The sequence below is a fragment of the Tupaia chinensis genome, unplaced genomic scaffold, assembly GCF_000334495.1.
Source record: "Tupaia chinensis unplaced genomic scaffold, TupChi_1.0 Scaffold000638_1, whole genome shotgun sequence".
Lineage (NCBI taxonomy): Eukaryota > Metazoa > Chordata > Mammalia > Scandentia > Tupaiidae > Tupaia > Tupaia belangeri.
The window spans coordinates 2,498,358-2,517,071 of record NW_006160159.1 but is presented as its reverse complement, the minus strand read 5'-3'; the positions used below and the strand labels follow the sequence as shown (position 1 = coordinate 2,517,071).

At 35.7% G+C, this 18,714-nt stretch overlaps 1 protein-coding gene across 6 annotated transcripts in view; it reads right to left on the bottom strand.

The window, feature by feature from the left end:
- Positions 1-18,714, bottom strand: part of QTMAN (queuosine-tRNA mannosyltransferase) — a 433,127-nt gene that overhangs the window by 208,250 nt on the left and 206,163 nt on the right. For all 6 annotated transcript variants that reach the window (XM_014592037.2, XM_027776188.1, XM_027776186.1 and 3 more), the window contains 2 exons: positions 10,679-10,846; positions 7,125-7,298 (listed from right to left, as the gene is read on the bottom strand). In XM_014592037.2, the coding sequence (XP_014447523.1) occupies positions 7,125-7,298; positions 10,679-10,846 (342 nt within the window). The remainder of the gene's footprint in view (positions 1-7,124; positions 7,299-10,678; positions 10,847-18,714) is intronic.

The following is an 18,714-nucleotide window of genomic DNA, read 5'->3' as shown; positions in this document are numbered from 1 at the left end:
TTCTTCTTTGGTCTAAGTTATGTATGAAAAACCAAAACTTCTCTTTGTAGAGTAGTCTATTTTGTAAGACTGTTAATAGTTTGGGTTCTAAAACAGGGTAAAAAGTGCTTGATTTCTAATATTACCTTTACTATCTGTGTGTTTGACTGTGGGTAAAATGTTATTTACATTCTCTATGCCTCAGTTTCTTCAACTAAAGGTGAGAAATATCTTTTAGAGTTGTTGTAAAGGTAACAAGCTAAAATACACATAATATACCTAGTACAATGCAGGCATAAGTAAGAATTAATAAGGTTAAACTGTACAGGTAGCTCTACCTTTAAAAGATGACATTGTCAAGCAATCAGCTACAAGTTCTTCAGCTGTTCTGATTTAGTAAGACTGAGACTGGTACACAACACTAGATAATTCAAATAACTCTAAAGTTCTTGCTGTTATGACAAACACATAATCTAGAGAAGATAAATGTGGGCTTCCTACAGCATCTAGCTTTTCAGGCTACACGATTACCTTTTTCCTATCTATCACATACTGCTTTGCCCCCAAAGTTCCATGACAAGGTTCCATGAAACATACAAAGAAAGTGCCTTAATTCTTGATCTGATCTATATCCTAACACAGAACAGCTTTCTTTAATGATATATTCCAGTTGTGAGTCCCATTTCACCACATTTGAAGATCACATTTATCTTCTGAAATTAATGTTTTAGAATCTGCTTTTCGACGACTTATCACCTGGCAAGCCTGGAAGCCTTCCGTATTGAAGAAGCCAATGCAGAAAAGGGATTTGGTCAATGGCAAAGCGCTAATTAGGGAGATCTAAAAATGACAGCTTACTGAAATGTTGCCTGGTCACCTAAAGCTTGAGGATGTTACAGTTGCATGGGAAAGGCTTTAGACGGTAGTCTTCCTTTAGGTCTATCTGGCCCCTGTACACCTTAGAGAAGGCATACGATTTACTTCCATTTGCTATCATTTGTAATGTCTGCCCAAAGTGTATTGTTCATTTTCCTATATTCTTCAAATGAAATGTACTGGTTACCATTTAATCTCACTTAATAAATCACAGTCCTCCTTTTGATGTACAAGCTGTCCAATCATGGAGAAATGTCTGCAGGGGTTATTTGATGTGTAGAGTTGCCTGCCCTGCCATAGCATTGCTCCAGGCTGCTATGTTTTTTCGCTTCCCATATATTTTTTTAAAAATAGTTTATCTTTCTCCTCCCTTGTTGTCAAGCTGTCAATCAGCTGTCACTTTTTACTGCTGTCAGTGAGTCTGCCTTTATCACACCCCCAATTTGATGCTGCTAATCTGCTGTCAGCTGAAAAATCAAGATAATCAAGACCTCTGAAGTTGCACTTACAATAAGTGGTGGCCTGTGTACTGTATGGAGATGTTAAGATACGAGTTCTAGTTCCTGCTCTGTGTGATCTAGCTGTGTGATCACCAGAAAATACATCACTTCTCCAGGCTGTGGAGCTTCCATCCATAAAATGAGAAGTGTAGGGTGTGAGTGTGAGAGAAAGAGAGAGAGAAAAGAGGCAGAGACAGAGACAAATTCTAAGTTTCCATGCTGTCAGTGAGTCTGCCTTTATCACACCCCCAATTTGATGCTGCTAATCTGCTGTCAGCTGAAAAATCAAGATAATCAAGACCTCTGAAGTTGCACTTACAATAAGTGGTGGCCTGTGTACTGTATGGAGATGTTAAGATACGAGTTCTAGTTCCTGCTCTGTGTGATCTAGCTGTGTGATCACCAGAAAATACATCACTTCTCCAGGCTGTGGAGCTTCCATCCATAAAATGAGAAGTGTAGGGTGTGAGTGTGAGAGAAAGAGAGAGAGAAAAGAGGCAGAGACAGAGACAAATTCTAAGTTTACCTAGCCACCAGAAAAAAAAAAAAAAAAAAAAAAAAGAAACTTTTCTGTAAATTAAGAATGCTGGGTAGAGCGTCACTGACCCTTTCAACTGTCAAATTCAAAGATACGTTTTAGCTTTCAAATGACTTAACCTCACTGCTCCAAATACACCACTGATAATCTCCTTCAAACTCCTTCTATTTATTCCAAAGATAATTATCTCCTGCTGACCTCCTGATTCTTACTTTTTCATCTCATTTCAGTCTTGAGTTCTTCTTCCACCAGTCCCTTAAGATTCAAGGGAACCAGAGAGGGCTCCAATGTGGAAAGGTCAGGGTGTAGATGAGGAACCAGCAAAGGAGACAGAGAGCACGAACCTGTGTGAACATCAGAGGACTGTGTCTCTCAGAAGCAATTGAAGTACGCTACCAATATGTATATCAGATGACTATCGAGAATGGACCAAAGGACTTAGAGGCAAGGGAATCATTGAGGAACTTAACAGAAACAGTTTCAGTGGAACAGTTTAAGGAGAAAACTAGAAATTAAAAGCAACGAGTGTAAACAACCATTTTAAGAGGTTGTGCTACTCAGAGAAGAGAAATGAGGCAGTGGCAGAAGGAAGAAGTAAATCCCAGAGATATTTTTTTCTTTCAATCTAAGAAATTATAGTATTGTTTGGCATGTTAATCAAAATGATTCAGAAAACAGTAAAAAGGAATGATTCAGAAGAGAGCAATACTGATGATGGAGAGCAGAAAAGGGAAAAATGCTGGAATAATAGTACTTAGGTATGTGACAAGAAGAAGAAATCGAGTCTGGGATAGTGGCAAGGTCAATTCATCCACACTAATCAGTGTAAAGACGGGGAGTAAGCACCCAGAAACACATAACTAGGTAGACTGGGGGTGTCAATGTACAATAGCTCTGTTCTGATTGCTTCTATCTTCTTAACAGCTGAGAATGAAGATAGAAAAATTTGTATTAAAGGTTTCAAAAAGAGAAAAAGGTAATAATCAATTATCCAGAAAAGGAGAAATATTGTATGCTTGTCAGTTAGTTCAAGGGCCCATGTGAATGTAGGAGTCATAAATTTAGACCACACTAGAAAGTACAGTTACATATCTTCTCTGGTCATGTTCAGTCCTATAGGCATAAGTAGAGAGTAGATGAACAAATGGATTCAATCATGCTAAGAGTTTTGTCAATAAAATATGAACCAAAGGGTATAAAAGATTTGAGAACATATGCAAGAGAATAAGTATAATGATGGAATATGGAGTTAAGCTCATTAAATAAAGAGAAAATAGGAAAAGAGTGACCAAAGAAGTAGGCTTGGTCAATAGTTGGTAGAGTCTGGTGAGACCAATGACTGAGTCTGGGTGATTAAATAAATAAACCTACTTCTACTCATATCAGACTAACTTATTGGTAGAGTAGTTCTCTACTATCATTATCAAATTATGAAAAAGTAGGAAGTAGAAGGGACACAATCTTCTATATTCATTAGGTAATAAATGCACTTGATTAAAAATTAATAGAGTAGGGGAATTAGTAAAATTAAATAATTTGGCCCAGCAGGTAGCATGGGAGTTGAGGTGCTAGATTCCCACATGACTGACCTCAGTTCCAGTCCTAAACCTGGCACCTTGAAAATAACTCTGGGCATGTGTGCATGATGCCCAAAATCCCAGGAGAAAAAGGGGCTGCAGGGTGGTCATCACCACTGGGTGAAGGGTGATTTCTTACTTTCCCTCTCACTGTCTCCCTCTGTCTCCCTCCAGTAAGCACACACAGTCTATCACAAAAACCTTAACAAACACACACACACACACACACACACACACACACACACACACATATAAATAACCTTTTGTTGGGGGTCTATTATATGTCAAGCACTATCCTACGCATTTGGCATGCATTATTTCATTTAATCCCTACATCATCCCTCTGAAGTGATAAGGTAAGTATAATCATAGCCATTAAAAGAAAACAAAACACAAACACAAACAAAAAACTAAGCTCAGGGCTGGCAGGTGGTGTGGGGGTTGAAGGTGCTGGACTACCACACGGTCAACCACAGTTTGAGTCTGGAACCTGGCAGTTTGCTTCCTCACTTTTCCTACCCCCACAATCCCTCTCTGGTCAAATCTAAATAAATAAATAAATAAATAAATAAATAAATACAAACAAACAAACCTAAGCTCAGGGTTATTTCACTGCACAGGTCACTGAGTCAATCGGTGGTCAAGACTCAAATGCATGTCTATGTGAGTACAGTGTTTAAGAAATTTTCCATCCCAGATTGCTGAATAGATAAAATATGTTCAAGGGACTATTTGCTTTCCCTGTTTCTTTTTGTTTTTTGATTTTTGTTTGTTTGTTTGTTTCTGTATTTATTTCTTCCATGAGTGAGTAAGAAAGAGAGAGAGAGACAGGAACTTTAAACAGGGTTCTCATGTTGGGATCCACTCTCAGCTTTCAGGCAATCCTAGATCATGGGCAAGTACCATCCCACATGGATCAGCCTGGCAGAGCAGAAAATTATGTTACTGTGCATCACTGTCTGGCCCCTCTCTCACTACTATTTTTCTGGTTTTGGGTAGTGAGGTAGGGCATGGGTGAGGGGGGCAATAATTAGCAGCAAGTGCAATACCACTGAATGCCTTGGTCATTTGCTCTGAGTTAAACAGAAACAACTCCATTATCTGCTGTTTTGCTGAGAACATAGCTTTTCCTCTTCTCTAATAAATACCCATTATATTATACTATGCATTATATAGTCAATTGTATTAATAATTAAACTGTATCTTCTCCTTTGTTTTTACTTAAATTCATTTTTTCTAACACTAAGTAATATTTGTATAGGGAGAAAGATATAAGCATTCAAAAATTTTTTAATCATTTTGGTTATTTTGCCTTTGGAATTACTAAATATTTTTCAACATCTCAACAAAATAAAACCCTTTTAAGACTGCAGGCATTAGAATGATTGTCATTCATGCAAATAATCACTTACTTACACTATATGAGTTCGGGTTGTATAAAGCAAATTACCATTTGAAAATAATTCAAATAACACTCTGGGCTAAGACCTTGCTTATGAATGTTATCTTGGCCACAACATTTCTTAACCTTCTATTTAGCTAGATTCCTTTATGGTAATACGGTCTAAATTAATAAAACTATTCAATTGCCACAGGTGAATTAAACATATGATGTTGTAGAAACATAGTAGATGTAAATGAATTTTTAAAATCATGTAATTTCTTTGGAATTCTATAGCAGTAATAATTAAGATGATCTATAACCACCTACTCACTCACTTAAAAATGTCATTTTTGCCTGTATATTATACAAAAAATTTAGGTCAAAAATAAAGTTTCATATTTTAAAATTTTAATTCAGATATAACTGTGTTCTAGCTACTGACAGACCTATAGTATAATAATTACATTTTTCAAAAGTTTACTCTCTCATCACACGTAGAAAAACTATATGTCTACAAATATTGCAATGTCGGAAAAGTCATGATGCATTTTTGCACAGAAAACACAGAAAGTAGCCATTGCTTTTCCAATAATCCAATACATGTTACACATAGATATACACACATAAACCATAACACACAAATAAGTAATCTGAAAACAGTTTTTGATTTTAGTTCCACTTCATTATAATTTTCAAAATGACAAATCATTTTATATTTTTGATAAATCATGTATAATATCAAAAAACTTGAACAATAAAAACAAAAATAAATCAGAAGTTACATGGTCTATGGACCAGCAGTTGGCGTAATGGCTATGTCGCTGGACTCCCATGTAGTCAACCGCAGTTCATGTCCCGGACCCGGTGGCTTAAACTCACGCCGGGCGCATGTACGTGTGTGCCCAAAATCCCAAGAGGAGAGTGGAGGAGAAGTGATTACGGCATAGCTATCCTCCCTGGGGGGTGATTTCTCGCTTTCTTACTCTCTGTCTGTCTCTGTCTTTCTGGTGAGCACATGCACCCTATAGCAAAAAGCCTCTCAAAAAAAAAGAAGTTACATGGCCTAAAATTTAATACTTTAATTGTCTGTTATGAGGACAGGGTAAATAGAAGTCAGTATCTACTTCTCTGGGCCACTGTTTTCAGTACTCCATAAAGTAAGGATTGGACTTAGGTGATCTAACTTCTATTTTATGACTAACTTGATTTGGTGTGGGGTAGATTTTTTTCTTCAGTGAAATATTAACAAGACACACAAATAAATCAGCATTTGGATTCTGAATGAGGAATACTGTCCGTAGCTACAGCAAAATATGAGCCACATCAGTAACCGTGTAACATAGAGACCAACGGGGACCTCCTTGCATGGCATGTAAGGACATTAAATCATGCCTTGTCCTCATTTCGGGGATGGGGAAGAGACGGCTATCTCTGAACTCATGTTAAGACCACAGTCAAAAAAAAACATAACAACAACAACAAAAAAAAAAACCAGCGGCATTTCCAGTTAGCACGAGTCCCACTAAAGTAAACTTTCTATTCACAAGGGAGAAATATTCCTGGTGGTAGTAAAAATAGTTCTGCTAGATTTAATCAAAAGTAAAAAGAAATTACAGAATGTTCCCTTTGAGCCACATCATCCATTGCTAATTCAGGGTGGGCCCAGCAACTAGGGTAATAAAAAATGTCCTTAGTAACTCAGAAACAGAAATGGCAATTAAGTGCAGTTGCAACCCAATAGAAGACTTAACTCCTCATTAAGATAATGTAACTATAAAAATTAGGAGAACCAAAAAAAAAAAGAAAGAATGAAAAAGGAAAAGAAAAAGACACCAAAAAGAAGATAAAAGTATGTAAAATGAAAGTAATTCAAGCAGTGAGACTTATCATTGATTTACTTAGGAGAGTTGCTATCAAACATATAAACCAATGGGCTGGTTGAGAAATATGCCTGACAATGGCTTCTGTAACAAAACAACAAATAAAGAAACAAAACAGCAAGTTTAAAAGTCAAAGCAGCTTGCTTTGTTAAACAAATAAATACAAGAAAAGAATGGAAGAACTCAATATCTGAACTAACCGCTCAGTGATACGTTGGACACATGATTATTTAAAATCTTTGTAAGTTACAACACAGTGAGATAGAACTCAATTCTCTAATTAACCATGCTTAGTCTGAAAAGTTAAAATTGGCAAGAGGAACACCAATTTCTACACATTTGTGGAGTGATTTATGATACAACACTGACAACAGAGTCAAATAAACTGACCTGCTCACATCAGGAAATCTGATGGGAAAGTAAATAACTTGGCACTTGGGTCTGATGATGCTTTCCAGATCCTTCGGTCTGTGATCAGGAATCAGCTTCATAAATTTTCCAATAGAAGTGAGAAATGACTCCATATTAAAAATTGAGTTGAATACGATCACATCAGCCACCAGGCTGTAAAGGGAAAGGGTAAGTGTAATGATAAACCTAGGACTCATTTGGAGATATTTTTATAAGCCTCTGTATATGAAACAAAGTTACACTACACCTTAAGTTTGCAAAGAACTCTCGATTTCCCACCATTATCTATCAAAGTGTCTCTAACAGGTAAGTTGGTTTTAACAATATTGTATCACAAGAAGTTGGATTGGTGGACCAAGGAGGAAAGGCAAAAGGGAAGTTAAATAATTTGATGGGATTACTTGAGATTGCAAACAAAAGTATTTTCACAGTGTCAGAAACTTCCTGTATCAGTAATGGCATCAAGTACAGTGTGCCCTTGAGTGTGTGCCCCGACAGCCAATGATGAGTTTCTGTGCACATTGTTTTTCACTGTCCTACTGGGAGCGGAATGGTTGCTCTATTTCTCACTACCTTCAAAAGAGTTAAACCTGATTAAGCTATTTTCATACTGGGGCATGATACCTTTAGCACTATTTGGTTAAACTCTTTCTTGCTTTAGTCCTTGCTTCAAGAAACTGTGTTAGGCTTTTTTTTTTTTTTCAATTCTTGGACTACACAGCAAGGATTGGGTATTTTTACAAATAGTTTTGTCACTATTATATTTTATTTGGAACATCTGAGAAGTAGAACAATATTAGAAGAAATGCATCAGAGGTCCATATAACTGGGTCTGATTACATAAAAGGAATGTACTATAAAGGAGAGCAATACCACGAGTCCTCAAAATTAAACATAAATGTAATATTGGCTACTGTTTTTGGTAAATGGACTATTTTTACTCTTCTTAATATATTTTAAATAAAAATAATCTAAAGTATATTGTTATAAAGAAATAGGAAAACAAGTTTATGTAATATAAACATGTCGGCTGTTTTCGTAATTGTCTGTAACACTTTCTTGAACAGCAGTGAAAACAAATGATAACCATGGGTGAGCTGGATAGAACCTAAATGTGTAGTATGATCCCTTTATGGATCAAAAATAGATTTAATAAATTATTGTTTTTATTTTTGACAATATTCTCTTAGCTTTAACCAATGACTTGGTGTTAATAGATTCTCAGTGAAAGGCATACAAATGCTTTGATGGAAAGGTATACAATATTAAATAGATAAACCAGTTAGTTTTATTTCATTCTAAAAATGATAGAAAAATAACACCTAAGTCCACAGGTCTGCAAAACACAATAAAATAAGTAGAATTCATAGAATAGGAATAAAACAACAAATCCTCAGGTTAGTAGTTAGAGACAGCTACATTCCCTATTACTACATAGTACATAGTAGAATGAGAAACCATCAAAAGAAATGTTGACCTGCCACTTTCTGACCTAGATTTCCATATAATTTTTTTGTTTGGTTTTAGTTGCTACCTAGTGCAAATTTGGGAGTGGGGATGATTACAACATGGATAATACAAAGGAATATCACAGAAGTGCTGACACAACAATAAGCAATAAGGAAGCCAATACAACAATGTACGAAAAGTTGAAGGATGTTTTATAGCTAGACTGTTTTCACCATATGTCACATATTGTAATAGCGATCCACAGGTCATAATACATCGTTATGACATGAGTTCATAAGTCAGAGGGTTAGTGAAACCTCTGTTTAAGGTGAGTGCTTATGTCAGTCACCTTTAAAGTCTTTAACTGCCACCCGGTCAAGAAAGAAATCTGACAGTGCCAACAAAAGCAGAAGTCAGCAAGAAAACTAAAGAAACATTTGAGAAAGCAAGAGTCATACTTTTCAAAGAGAATCTGAACAGGATTGCTTTTTGACACTCTTATTTTTCCTCTGGATAACTGTGAACCTTTTTTTTTTTTTTCTATTATGAAACCTATTGATGAGGTCTACTTTTTTCTCTCCAAGCTTTGTCTATTAGTTTACCCTCTCCAAAAGGGCAATGCCAAAAAATCATACAAAAGCTTTTACAGTCTCATTCTCTATGTGCAAAAACAATCCTTTATGAGAGAGAGGAGGGGCAGTAAGCTAACAGTTTTTAGGGTATCTGCCCTCAAAGGGCACGCAGCCCAACTATTTACTTTCTTAAAAATCAGTGTATGGTAAATTAAAGATCCAAGATAGTTTACAGAAATATCCTTCCTGGTGCATTTCCTCTCTGATATGAGCGTGTATAACTTCCATTAACTTTAAAGCCACTCATAAAGGGAAAAATAGACTTAATTTTTTCCAGTGATTTCCCAGGGGGTAATAACACACTATCTGAGGAAAAGAATGATGCTAATTCAAGAAATCAAAAGAATATTACAAATGTTTTCCATATTGATAAAACACAAAGTGGTTTTATTTTTGTTTTCAAAACATAGTTCCCTTCTCTGTTTCAATATAAAATATTTTAATTTTATTATGAAATTTTAAAACAGTTGCTTTTTATGAGACATTTGACGTGAAGCAGTTCCACTCTATTTTGATAGCACTGCTACTTCAGAATTGAAGCAGCTTGTAAAAATGATTGTAGGAAAACATTTACAAAATGCTCAAAACACCAAATTATTACCATATAGTTGTATTTTTATGTCAACTGAACTATAGAACATGCTTGCAAGAGTTGAGGGTCTGTTTAAACCAGTCATCCATCCCAATTGCTAATAGCTGCTAATAAAAGGTGAATAAAATGCACCAAATCACCATCAAACAAATTCCACTTGACTGTTACATTCATTTGGATAGGATTCAATAGCAAAGTCTTTTCAAAGTTGTTATTAACTTCTTTCATTAACTAAGCTTCAGGAGATATACTTTGTTGAAGTAACAATAGAGAAGTATCATCACCTTTGAAATGTCATGGTATTTTAAGGCTGTGCCATTTCAGAAGACTCAATGGGGGGGGGTGGTTAGAACACCACAAAGAGATTCATTTTCCATAGTTTTATCAATTTTTTAATCAAAAGGGGGTGGAGGTGTAAAACCTCTTGCTTCATCATGATGCTTAAATTTTTAAAATTTCTATTTTGATTTTAGCTGAAGATAGTGAGAATTATTGATAAACAAGAGTTTACTAAGTGCTCTTTCTAAAAGAATGCCTTAAACAATGTATCATGAAATCAAGGAGTGAAAGTCCCTGTCAATCCTTTGATTCTATCCTGAATGTTGTCAAAAATACAGCTAGATAATTAGTTCAAAATATAACTAGATTATTACATACATGTATTTTATAAAAAGATTAGCTTTGATATATACTGCAGAAGCACAAGTAATTACTATCATGGAAGGTATGTTTAAACATTTGTGCCTACCTTAAGGTGTTTTTAAAATAAGTATACAATAAAGCTACAGATTTAAAAGCTAACTATCTATCAAGAAAAGAAGTGGCCAAGGATCAAATATAATGATGCAATCTATACCTACCATGAAAGAATTTGGTTGTATCCATATTGAAAATCCCTCTCCTGACATTTCTTGACAGGATATACCAATTGGTTCTCGTGGAAGTACAGAATCTTTTTCAGTTTCCCAAGGTCAGGCCGAAGGGCAGCCAGTTCGGTCAGGTTAAGCACTGAGCTTGCAAAGAGGATCCTAAGAAACAAGGAAATTAGGGTTTACTGTCCCAAGCATGCTTAAAGAGGTCATCCTTTGCCCTTCTCTCCTCTTTCCTCTTCCCATCCCATGAAAAACATATCCCCTACAGGGACACATCAATAGTTGAGCCTTAATACCATGTAGCAGCATTCTAAGTTTTGATCTCTTAAAAAGCAGCTGCTAAGAACTATAAAAGACCCGCATCTCATTGGTCTTCTCAGCTCAGTTACTGAGATGCAAAAAAAAGAGAAAGAAAAAGAAAAAAACTGGATGGATTTTATTGAAAAAGGCAAGAAAAGCTCTATCTGAAGGACAAATGGAACAAAGATAAGGCTGACTGGGGAATACTTTCCTTGCCAGTTTCATTACACTTTACTTCTTTATGCAACCAACTACTGAAATCCAATATACGAGCAAGAATGGCACATGTTCGTGTTATGACATAAACCCTTTTGATTTACGCAACAGACTCATCTAGTGTGGTCTTTTTCTCTTGGCATGTTCTCTCAACTCCCTCCCCCATGCCCATTTTAAAGTATACTACAATATTTGTATTTTAAAAATATCTTTTTTCCATTACTGGACTGCTAATGGCACAAGAGGTACAATCTATAAAATTCCTTACATAAGACACAAATATAAAAAACAGGTGAAAGCCTAATTCCTATTCTTGGAGGGAAAAAAATGGAAACTGAAAAGCATAGCTATCTATGTTTTCAAAAGAAAAGTGTGTCTATTTAATCTCTCATTCCACATTTACTAAATGACTACTATGTGCCAAACTCAAACCAGGAAGAATAGAAAACATGAACTACACAACCTACCAGCATGAATGTTGCTGTAATAGAGACATACACAAAGTATTAAGGGAACAAACAGAAAGGAGTAATAATTGTCAGGACAACCTGGAAATGTTTCTCTAATGAGATGCCAACCACATACAGGCACAAATGGGGGTCAAAGCACAATGCCTGAGCAGTTTAAAAAACTTAGATGGCACAATTTTCACAGAATGTCACCAGTATAATACAGTATAGCATCATGTGACTGTTACGGCTTTCATTCCCATTCATAAAATGATATTAGAGAAGGTTAAGAGTTTTTCCTAGGATCATACTGGTAGAAAGGAGTAGCAAAACAGAGACTGCTGGTCTTCCAAGAAACCAAAATACTTTTCATTATAACACAGATATAAATTAGTTGTAGACCACTTATATTGCAAATTATTTTTCTGTATGTAATAAATATAAAATACCATCCTTATTATTACCATGATTACAACTACTATCAATCCTCCCTTACAGACAAGCCAAATGGCTAACTTCAGGTGTTTATATGATCTGCAGTACTAGCCTTTCACAGAAAAAGAATGATTACACAATAAGTGCATATATCATAAACAGGAATTCAAGTGCCTTCTTCATGGGCTAAAAAGGCACAAAGAACAAAAGCCAGTGATCACTCTTTAAACCCACATTGCCATAGTAATAATATTTTTGTTTATCTTTACAAAAACAAAAACAAAAACAAAAACCAATGGGTTACATTTATTTTTTAAATTATCTATGCTCATTTAAATAAATAAAAAAAAGAATGGTCAAATAATGCCCTATATTTGTCCAAAGCTATTGCCACCACCACTACTAAGTATGAACTTTCCTAAAAATTAAATTGAAAATAAAATTCGGGACTATTTGCTGGTTTAGTCAGTAGCAAACTGAATTGCACTGCTACAGGCCACAACTGAGGGTTTGGATCCCTGGTTAGCTTGAAAATAACGCCTGGATATGCATACATGCCCAAAGTACTGGTGAAGTAGAGGGCTAAAAATGAGAATCACAGCAAGACTCTGACAAGGGTGCTTTTCTCTCTTTCTCTCTTATTTGCATGCTCTCTAGTATAAATAAGATAAACGTCAAAACAAAAAAGAGAAAATCCTGAAATAGGAATTTTCTTACCTAAATATCTGTTCCTCAGGAGAAAAAAAAATTATTTTATCAATATTCTCCATAAAAGAATAGATGATAGCATGTGGGTCTAGTTATTGAGTAATCGTTCCTATCCTATTTTCCCCATCCCACTGACAGTACACACTATTGCAAGCAAAGTCTAATCATAAAGTCCTAAGCAAGTACAATATTTTTCACTCACAAGGCAGAAATATGCATTAAATGCAACCCCCACATAACTTATTAATTACAAAGAAGAAACACTACGTTTATAATGGAGAAATCAGGTGTACACCAATTTAACCAAGTGATCAAATATAATATAACTAATAATGTGACAAAGTAATATCATATATTTCCAAATGTGATGTACTGAGAAAGATACAAATCACCAATGTAGTCTTCCTGACAAAAATGCTTTCTGTAAAACTAGTCATGAGGAAATACTCTGCAAAGTAACTATATCTCCAAAATGTCAATGTCATAAAAGAAAAAAAAAAAATCTAGATATAAAAAAAAAATGGGGCCAGCAGGTGGTGTAGAATACAAAAAGCTGAACTTCCACATGGTCAATGGTGGTTCCAGTCCCAAACGCAATGGCTTGAAAAATCATGCTGGGCATGTGTGCTTGCATGCCCAAAACCCCAAGAGGAGACTAGAGGAGAAGGAACTGCAGCATGTTCATCCCTCCTACGGCATGCTTTTTCATTTTTTTTGTCTCTCTCTGACATGCCCCCCCCCAAAAAAATAAGTAAAATAAATAAATTTTAAAAAGCAGATGAATACCCACTTCTTCCAGCAACATCATGGATAACAGGGACTTGGTGGTAGAGAAAATTTAACAAACTCAAAAATGAAAACTTATCTGGTGATGATAATGTATATGGCAGTACTTTAACTGGGGTAATATACACTATATTAATGATGGGAAAACTCATTTTCTACACTGTAAAGTTGTACAGTGATTAAATGTAAATTTAAAAAATACAGAAGCTTCTGAACAAAACCCAGTGTATTATCCTTGACTAGATAATGAAAGGGGAAAAACAGCTTTTATAAAGGATATTATTAGGCAAATGGAGGAATTTTGAATATGGGCTGAAAATAAGATTATAAATTTTTTCAATCTTGAATTTCTTAAGTATAATTGTTTTATTGCAGTTTCGTAGGAGCATATTCTTGTTCTTTAGAGATTCATGTCAAATTATTTACATGTAAAATGTCATGATGTCTGCAACTAATTCTTAAATGGTTCAGTCAAAATGCTACTAACAATAAATATTCATATGGATATATTTACATAGAGAAATAACAAATGTGCAAAAACATTAACAATTAATCTAAATGAGTAAGTATATAGCAATTTATTATCAATTTTTGGTAAGTTATGTTTATAAACCTATGAATTTTGGGAAACACATGTTAAGTGGCAGTAACTTCAAGGAAAAAAATATTCTGCATTCCATGAACAATAGACCCTTTATTTTTTCATTTTTGCTGTGATCCAACTGTTGATCTCCTACACAAGGATTATCCTCAGATGGGACAATCTGTAGCAAACACTTAACCAAGGCATACTCTTTGCTCTGCTTTTACCATAAGACCCTGCTCATGACCTCCCTAACATTTGAGTCATAATCAAACAATTCAAACCTAAGCTAAAATCTCCAGCATACTGAATGCAGTATGTTCAGAAGAGAATTGACAATGATTTGTATAATAGTAACCATTCAGGACTACCCATTCTAACACTTTTTTTGAGTTTTTTAATCATTAAAAGGAGGGACCAGTAGTTGGCGTAATGGCTATGTTGCTAGACTCCCACGTAGTCAATAGGGATTCGAGTCCCAGACTGGTGGCTTAAACTCACGCTGGGAGCGTGTGTGCGCATGCCCAAGATCCCGAGAGGAGAATGGACGAGAAGGGATTGTGGTGTGGCCATGCTCCCTGGGGGGTGATTTCTCGCTTTCTCTCTCTCTTTTCTGGCGAGCACACAAGTCCTATAGCAAAAAACTCTCAAAATAAATAAATAAGGAAATGTATTGCATTTTTATAATTCATCTTGAAATATCTGTCACCACTTCTGAATGGTGGAACTAACCTCCAACATTAGGAAGGGATCTCTTTTTGTTTTTTCACTTGTACAATAGTAGTTAAATGGGGTAATAAGCAATTCCTCAAATATCTATCTCAAAAAAAACCAAAAAGAAGTGATAGATATAACTACAAAAGGAAAGATGTGACTCACAGGAATTTTTTTTTTTAACTTGGCTCCCCTACCATCTATTTTTAAAAGTTGATCATAATACAATGAATGACATTGCTCAACCAGCAGCTAATCCCTAGGCTACCAATGTTCACCCTGCCTCAGGTATTATTTAAGCAATAAATCCTACCAAGGTGTGCTTTATCATCCCACCGTGTGTCTCTGGCAGGAAAGAGCACAAGGTGATAGCAAAAACCACTAGGAACAAGATAATTCCTGACAGCTGCTGCTTGAGCACAAGTTAAATTGAACAGTTTATCTCAGCGTGAAGATGTTATAAGGTTTTATGTTTAATATTTTTAAATTAACATAAAACCCAGAGAAAGCAGTTGGGCAATCTTTCACAAACATGACATACTACAATCACGGTATAAGCTGGATTAGTACTTATTACCATGCTACTAGAGAATTAAGCTGTTTTTAGACCACCGAAGAGCTTTAAATTGCAACTTTTGTCTCTGTAAGAGAAACCTATATTTAAAATGTCTGCTAAATTCAAATTAACGGCTACATCATTAGCTTACCATCTCACCAAAAGAACAAGGCAGCAGCTACTATAATCATCTAACCAAAATGGCTCTGTGCTGTGAGCACCCTCACACCATTCCATGGATTTGGAAAAGCATCCATGCCCATGTTTCAACTGCTTCCAGTGCACATTGTGTCTACAATCTGGGCTATATTTGCTTAAAGAATCCGAAATGATTTAACACAATGAAATTCAAGATTAGACATTTTATTCTTTTGGGAGACTTGCTTTGAATAAACCAGTTGTTTGCCTTTTACCCTATTTTCCTAATATGTAAAAAGAGATATTGCTATATAACTCAGCATCATTAGCAGAAGCGCAACCATTTTTCTCATGAATATTTTTATATTGTAAATGATATAGAATGGGAGTTGAGTGAGAAACAGAGGGCAGGCAATTGGTATCCCAGCCACAGCTCTTCCAATCCAGTAATAATCTTTCATGGCTAGGTTATCTCATGCTTGCCCCATGAAATCTTTGCAGTAGGCCCCCTCCCTCCTGCCATTTAGCACAAAACAGGATACAGTACATAATCTGACATAGTGTAGATACTAGTTTGGTCTGTGTTATTTGTACTTAATGTGATTTTTGCATGGTTTCAGTAGGCCTTTGATAAAAGAGTAAATTTCATTCCATCAGCCATGTCACTTTGCTTAATACCTAAGTTCCAGGTCTAGATTCATGTTGCTCAGCCTCATTCCAAAAGTCCTTGAGCTTCTGTTTCCTCTCTTGGGTTATCCTGTTCCCCAATACCTACTCCTGTTCCTGATCTCTCCAACTGCACTTCCGAATGCTGCTGCATTTTCCGTGGTAATAGAACTGTTCTCTATCTGTACTGTGCACATATGACTGGTCACATGTGGCTAACGAGCACTTGCAAAGTAGCTACTGCAACAGAGGAATTAAATTTTTTTATTTAATCTGATTTGATTAATTTATTTTTAAGAGAATTATTTATTTATTTATTTATTATTCTTAGTTTTTCACATGAGTTTTGCCAGGAAAAGACAGGCAGAGGGCAGGGTAGGGGGTGGTGGTGGTGAAAAAGCAAGCCGCCAGGTCCGGGATCAAACCATGGTCAGACATATAGGAATTCCAGCACCTTAACGACCACACCATCTGCTGATTTGATTAATTTGAATGTGAATTTAAATCCTTTAGCCACATGTGGCTAGTGGATACCACACAGCAGAGCTTAGATCTGGATGGCCTAGATTTCCTCATAGGCTATCCGCCATGTAGAACTGGTTTTCTTGAACAGGCCCTTGACCTGGTTGTGATAACCTAATCTCTAGGTTCATCCAAGTAAATTTCACCTACCAGGCTCTCCAATTCCAGAATAGTACAATATTTTTCTCTTCTGATAATTAGAAAATATATGTTCATTACAGAATATGCCTTGAGTACAAAAAAAAACATATGAATGACATCAATATCACCCATAATCACTGCAATCAGACAGCCACTATTTATCTGGCAAGTATATTGCATATTTATTATTTGCACAGTATTAGGCTAAATGCTGGACATGAAATTAAAGAAAAAATAGCTGAGGAAAAAAGAACATCGGCTGGTTGAAAACCTGAAGATCAAGGTGACTAGAATACTTTTTTCAATGAGAGATGAGGTTGAAGAAGTAAATGGACTTTTTCATGACATAAAAATAATTTTGGATATTATGGTAAGACCTATCAGAGGAGATTGAAGGATTTTAATTAGGAAAATGACAAAATTATAGGCACAGCAGGTGTATTCACTTTTATTATTTCCACTATTGTAATAGTTAAATAATACTTCATCATTTTAGGTTTTGCTTTTTAAAAAATTATTACACTTTGTTGTCTTTTTATTTTTTTTTAAAGTTTATCTATTTCCTGAGACAGGTGGTGAGGAAAGAGGGGGAGGGGCATACTTTGGACCGGGTCTTCACAGTGTAGGGCTTCACTCCCCATCCCTACAGTCAGCGAGGATCACGGGCCATGCCCAGCATGTTCCGAATGTCCTGGGATGCGAAATTGCAGCCTTCTCATATAGCCTCTGAAATCACGTAGCAGCACTCCTACCACCTGCACCACTATGGCTGGGCCTATCTGCTTTTCCCTATTAATATTATGTTATTTTGTCATGTTAAAAATGATTTCTGAGACATATGCTTTTTAACATATCTCTGATATGTTGTGTCATAGTATCTTCAACCAGAGCATCACTGTTAAATTCATATCTCTATTATAAAGTTTTAAAATTTTCTTTGCATAATCTCTAATATTTTTATTACTTCTATAAAGATACTTCATGAAACTTTCTAAATTACTTAGCGGTAACAGAAGAGGTTACTCTGCCATGTAAAACACAGACTGTAAGGAGTCTTGGTTGGAAGAAGGGGGGACAGTAGGAGAGGAGAACAGAAATGGCAGTGGCCTGGAATAAGGTGCTCGTGCTGAGGGAGATGCCAGTGGCCAGACTGGGAGTGCTGATAGCGTTGTCAGGAACTGGTAATGAAAGTAGGTACGAGAACTTAAGGGAGACATGCTATTGCTTTCTTCTCTTTATCATTTCTAAAGCAATTTGATAGTGTTTCAGTATGATAGCAGCTCTGTGATATACACATGCATAAATGATAATTATTCCCAAACATTTCAAAAGTCTTTGACTTTGACATAATTTTTAATTCTAAAAACTTAAATTTTAATTCTTAAAACTTATAACAGTTCTAATATTCATTAATCATCAATAATGTGGGTTTTTTTTGCTAACATAATTAAAAATACAAGATGGGAGTCTTATCTAAAGGAAAAGAAAATGTAGTCTTTTAATTTCCTAGGTTCTTAGGATGGGCCAATTTACAGGCTATTATATAAAATATCCTATTTCCCAAAAGCTATCCATGGTGTGGAATCAATTAATGTACAAGTTTTGCTTTTTCCTACTATGTAATTTTCTTTTCCTGTGCTTGGTGCAGTGGTCAAGAGAACAGTACATACAAGAGCATGGTGAGAAGAACACTTGCTAAGAAGGCAAGACATCAAGGCTATAGGTCTGACGTTCTACAGAGCAGTATCTCCAACATAAGGCTGATTTTTATCATCAATCCACGCTGCAGTTGCCAGTCCCTTGACTTGTC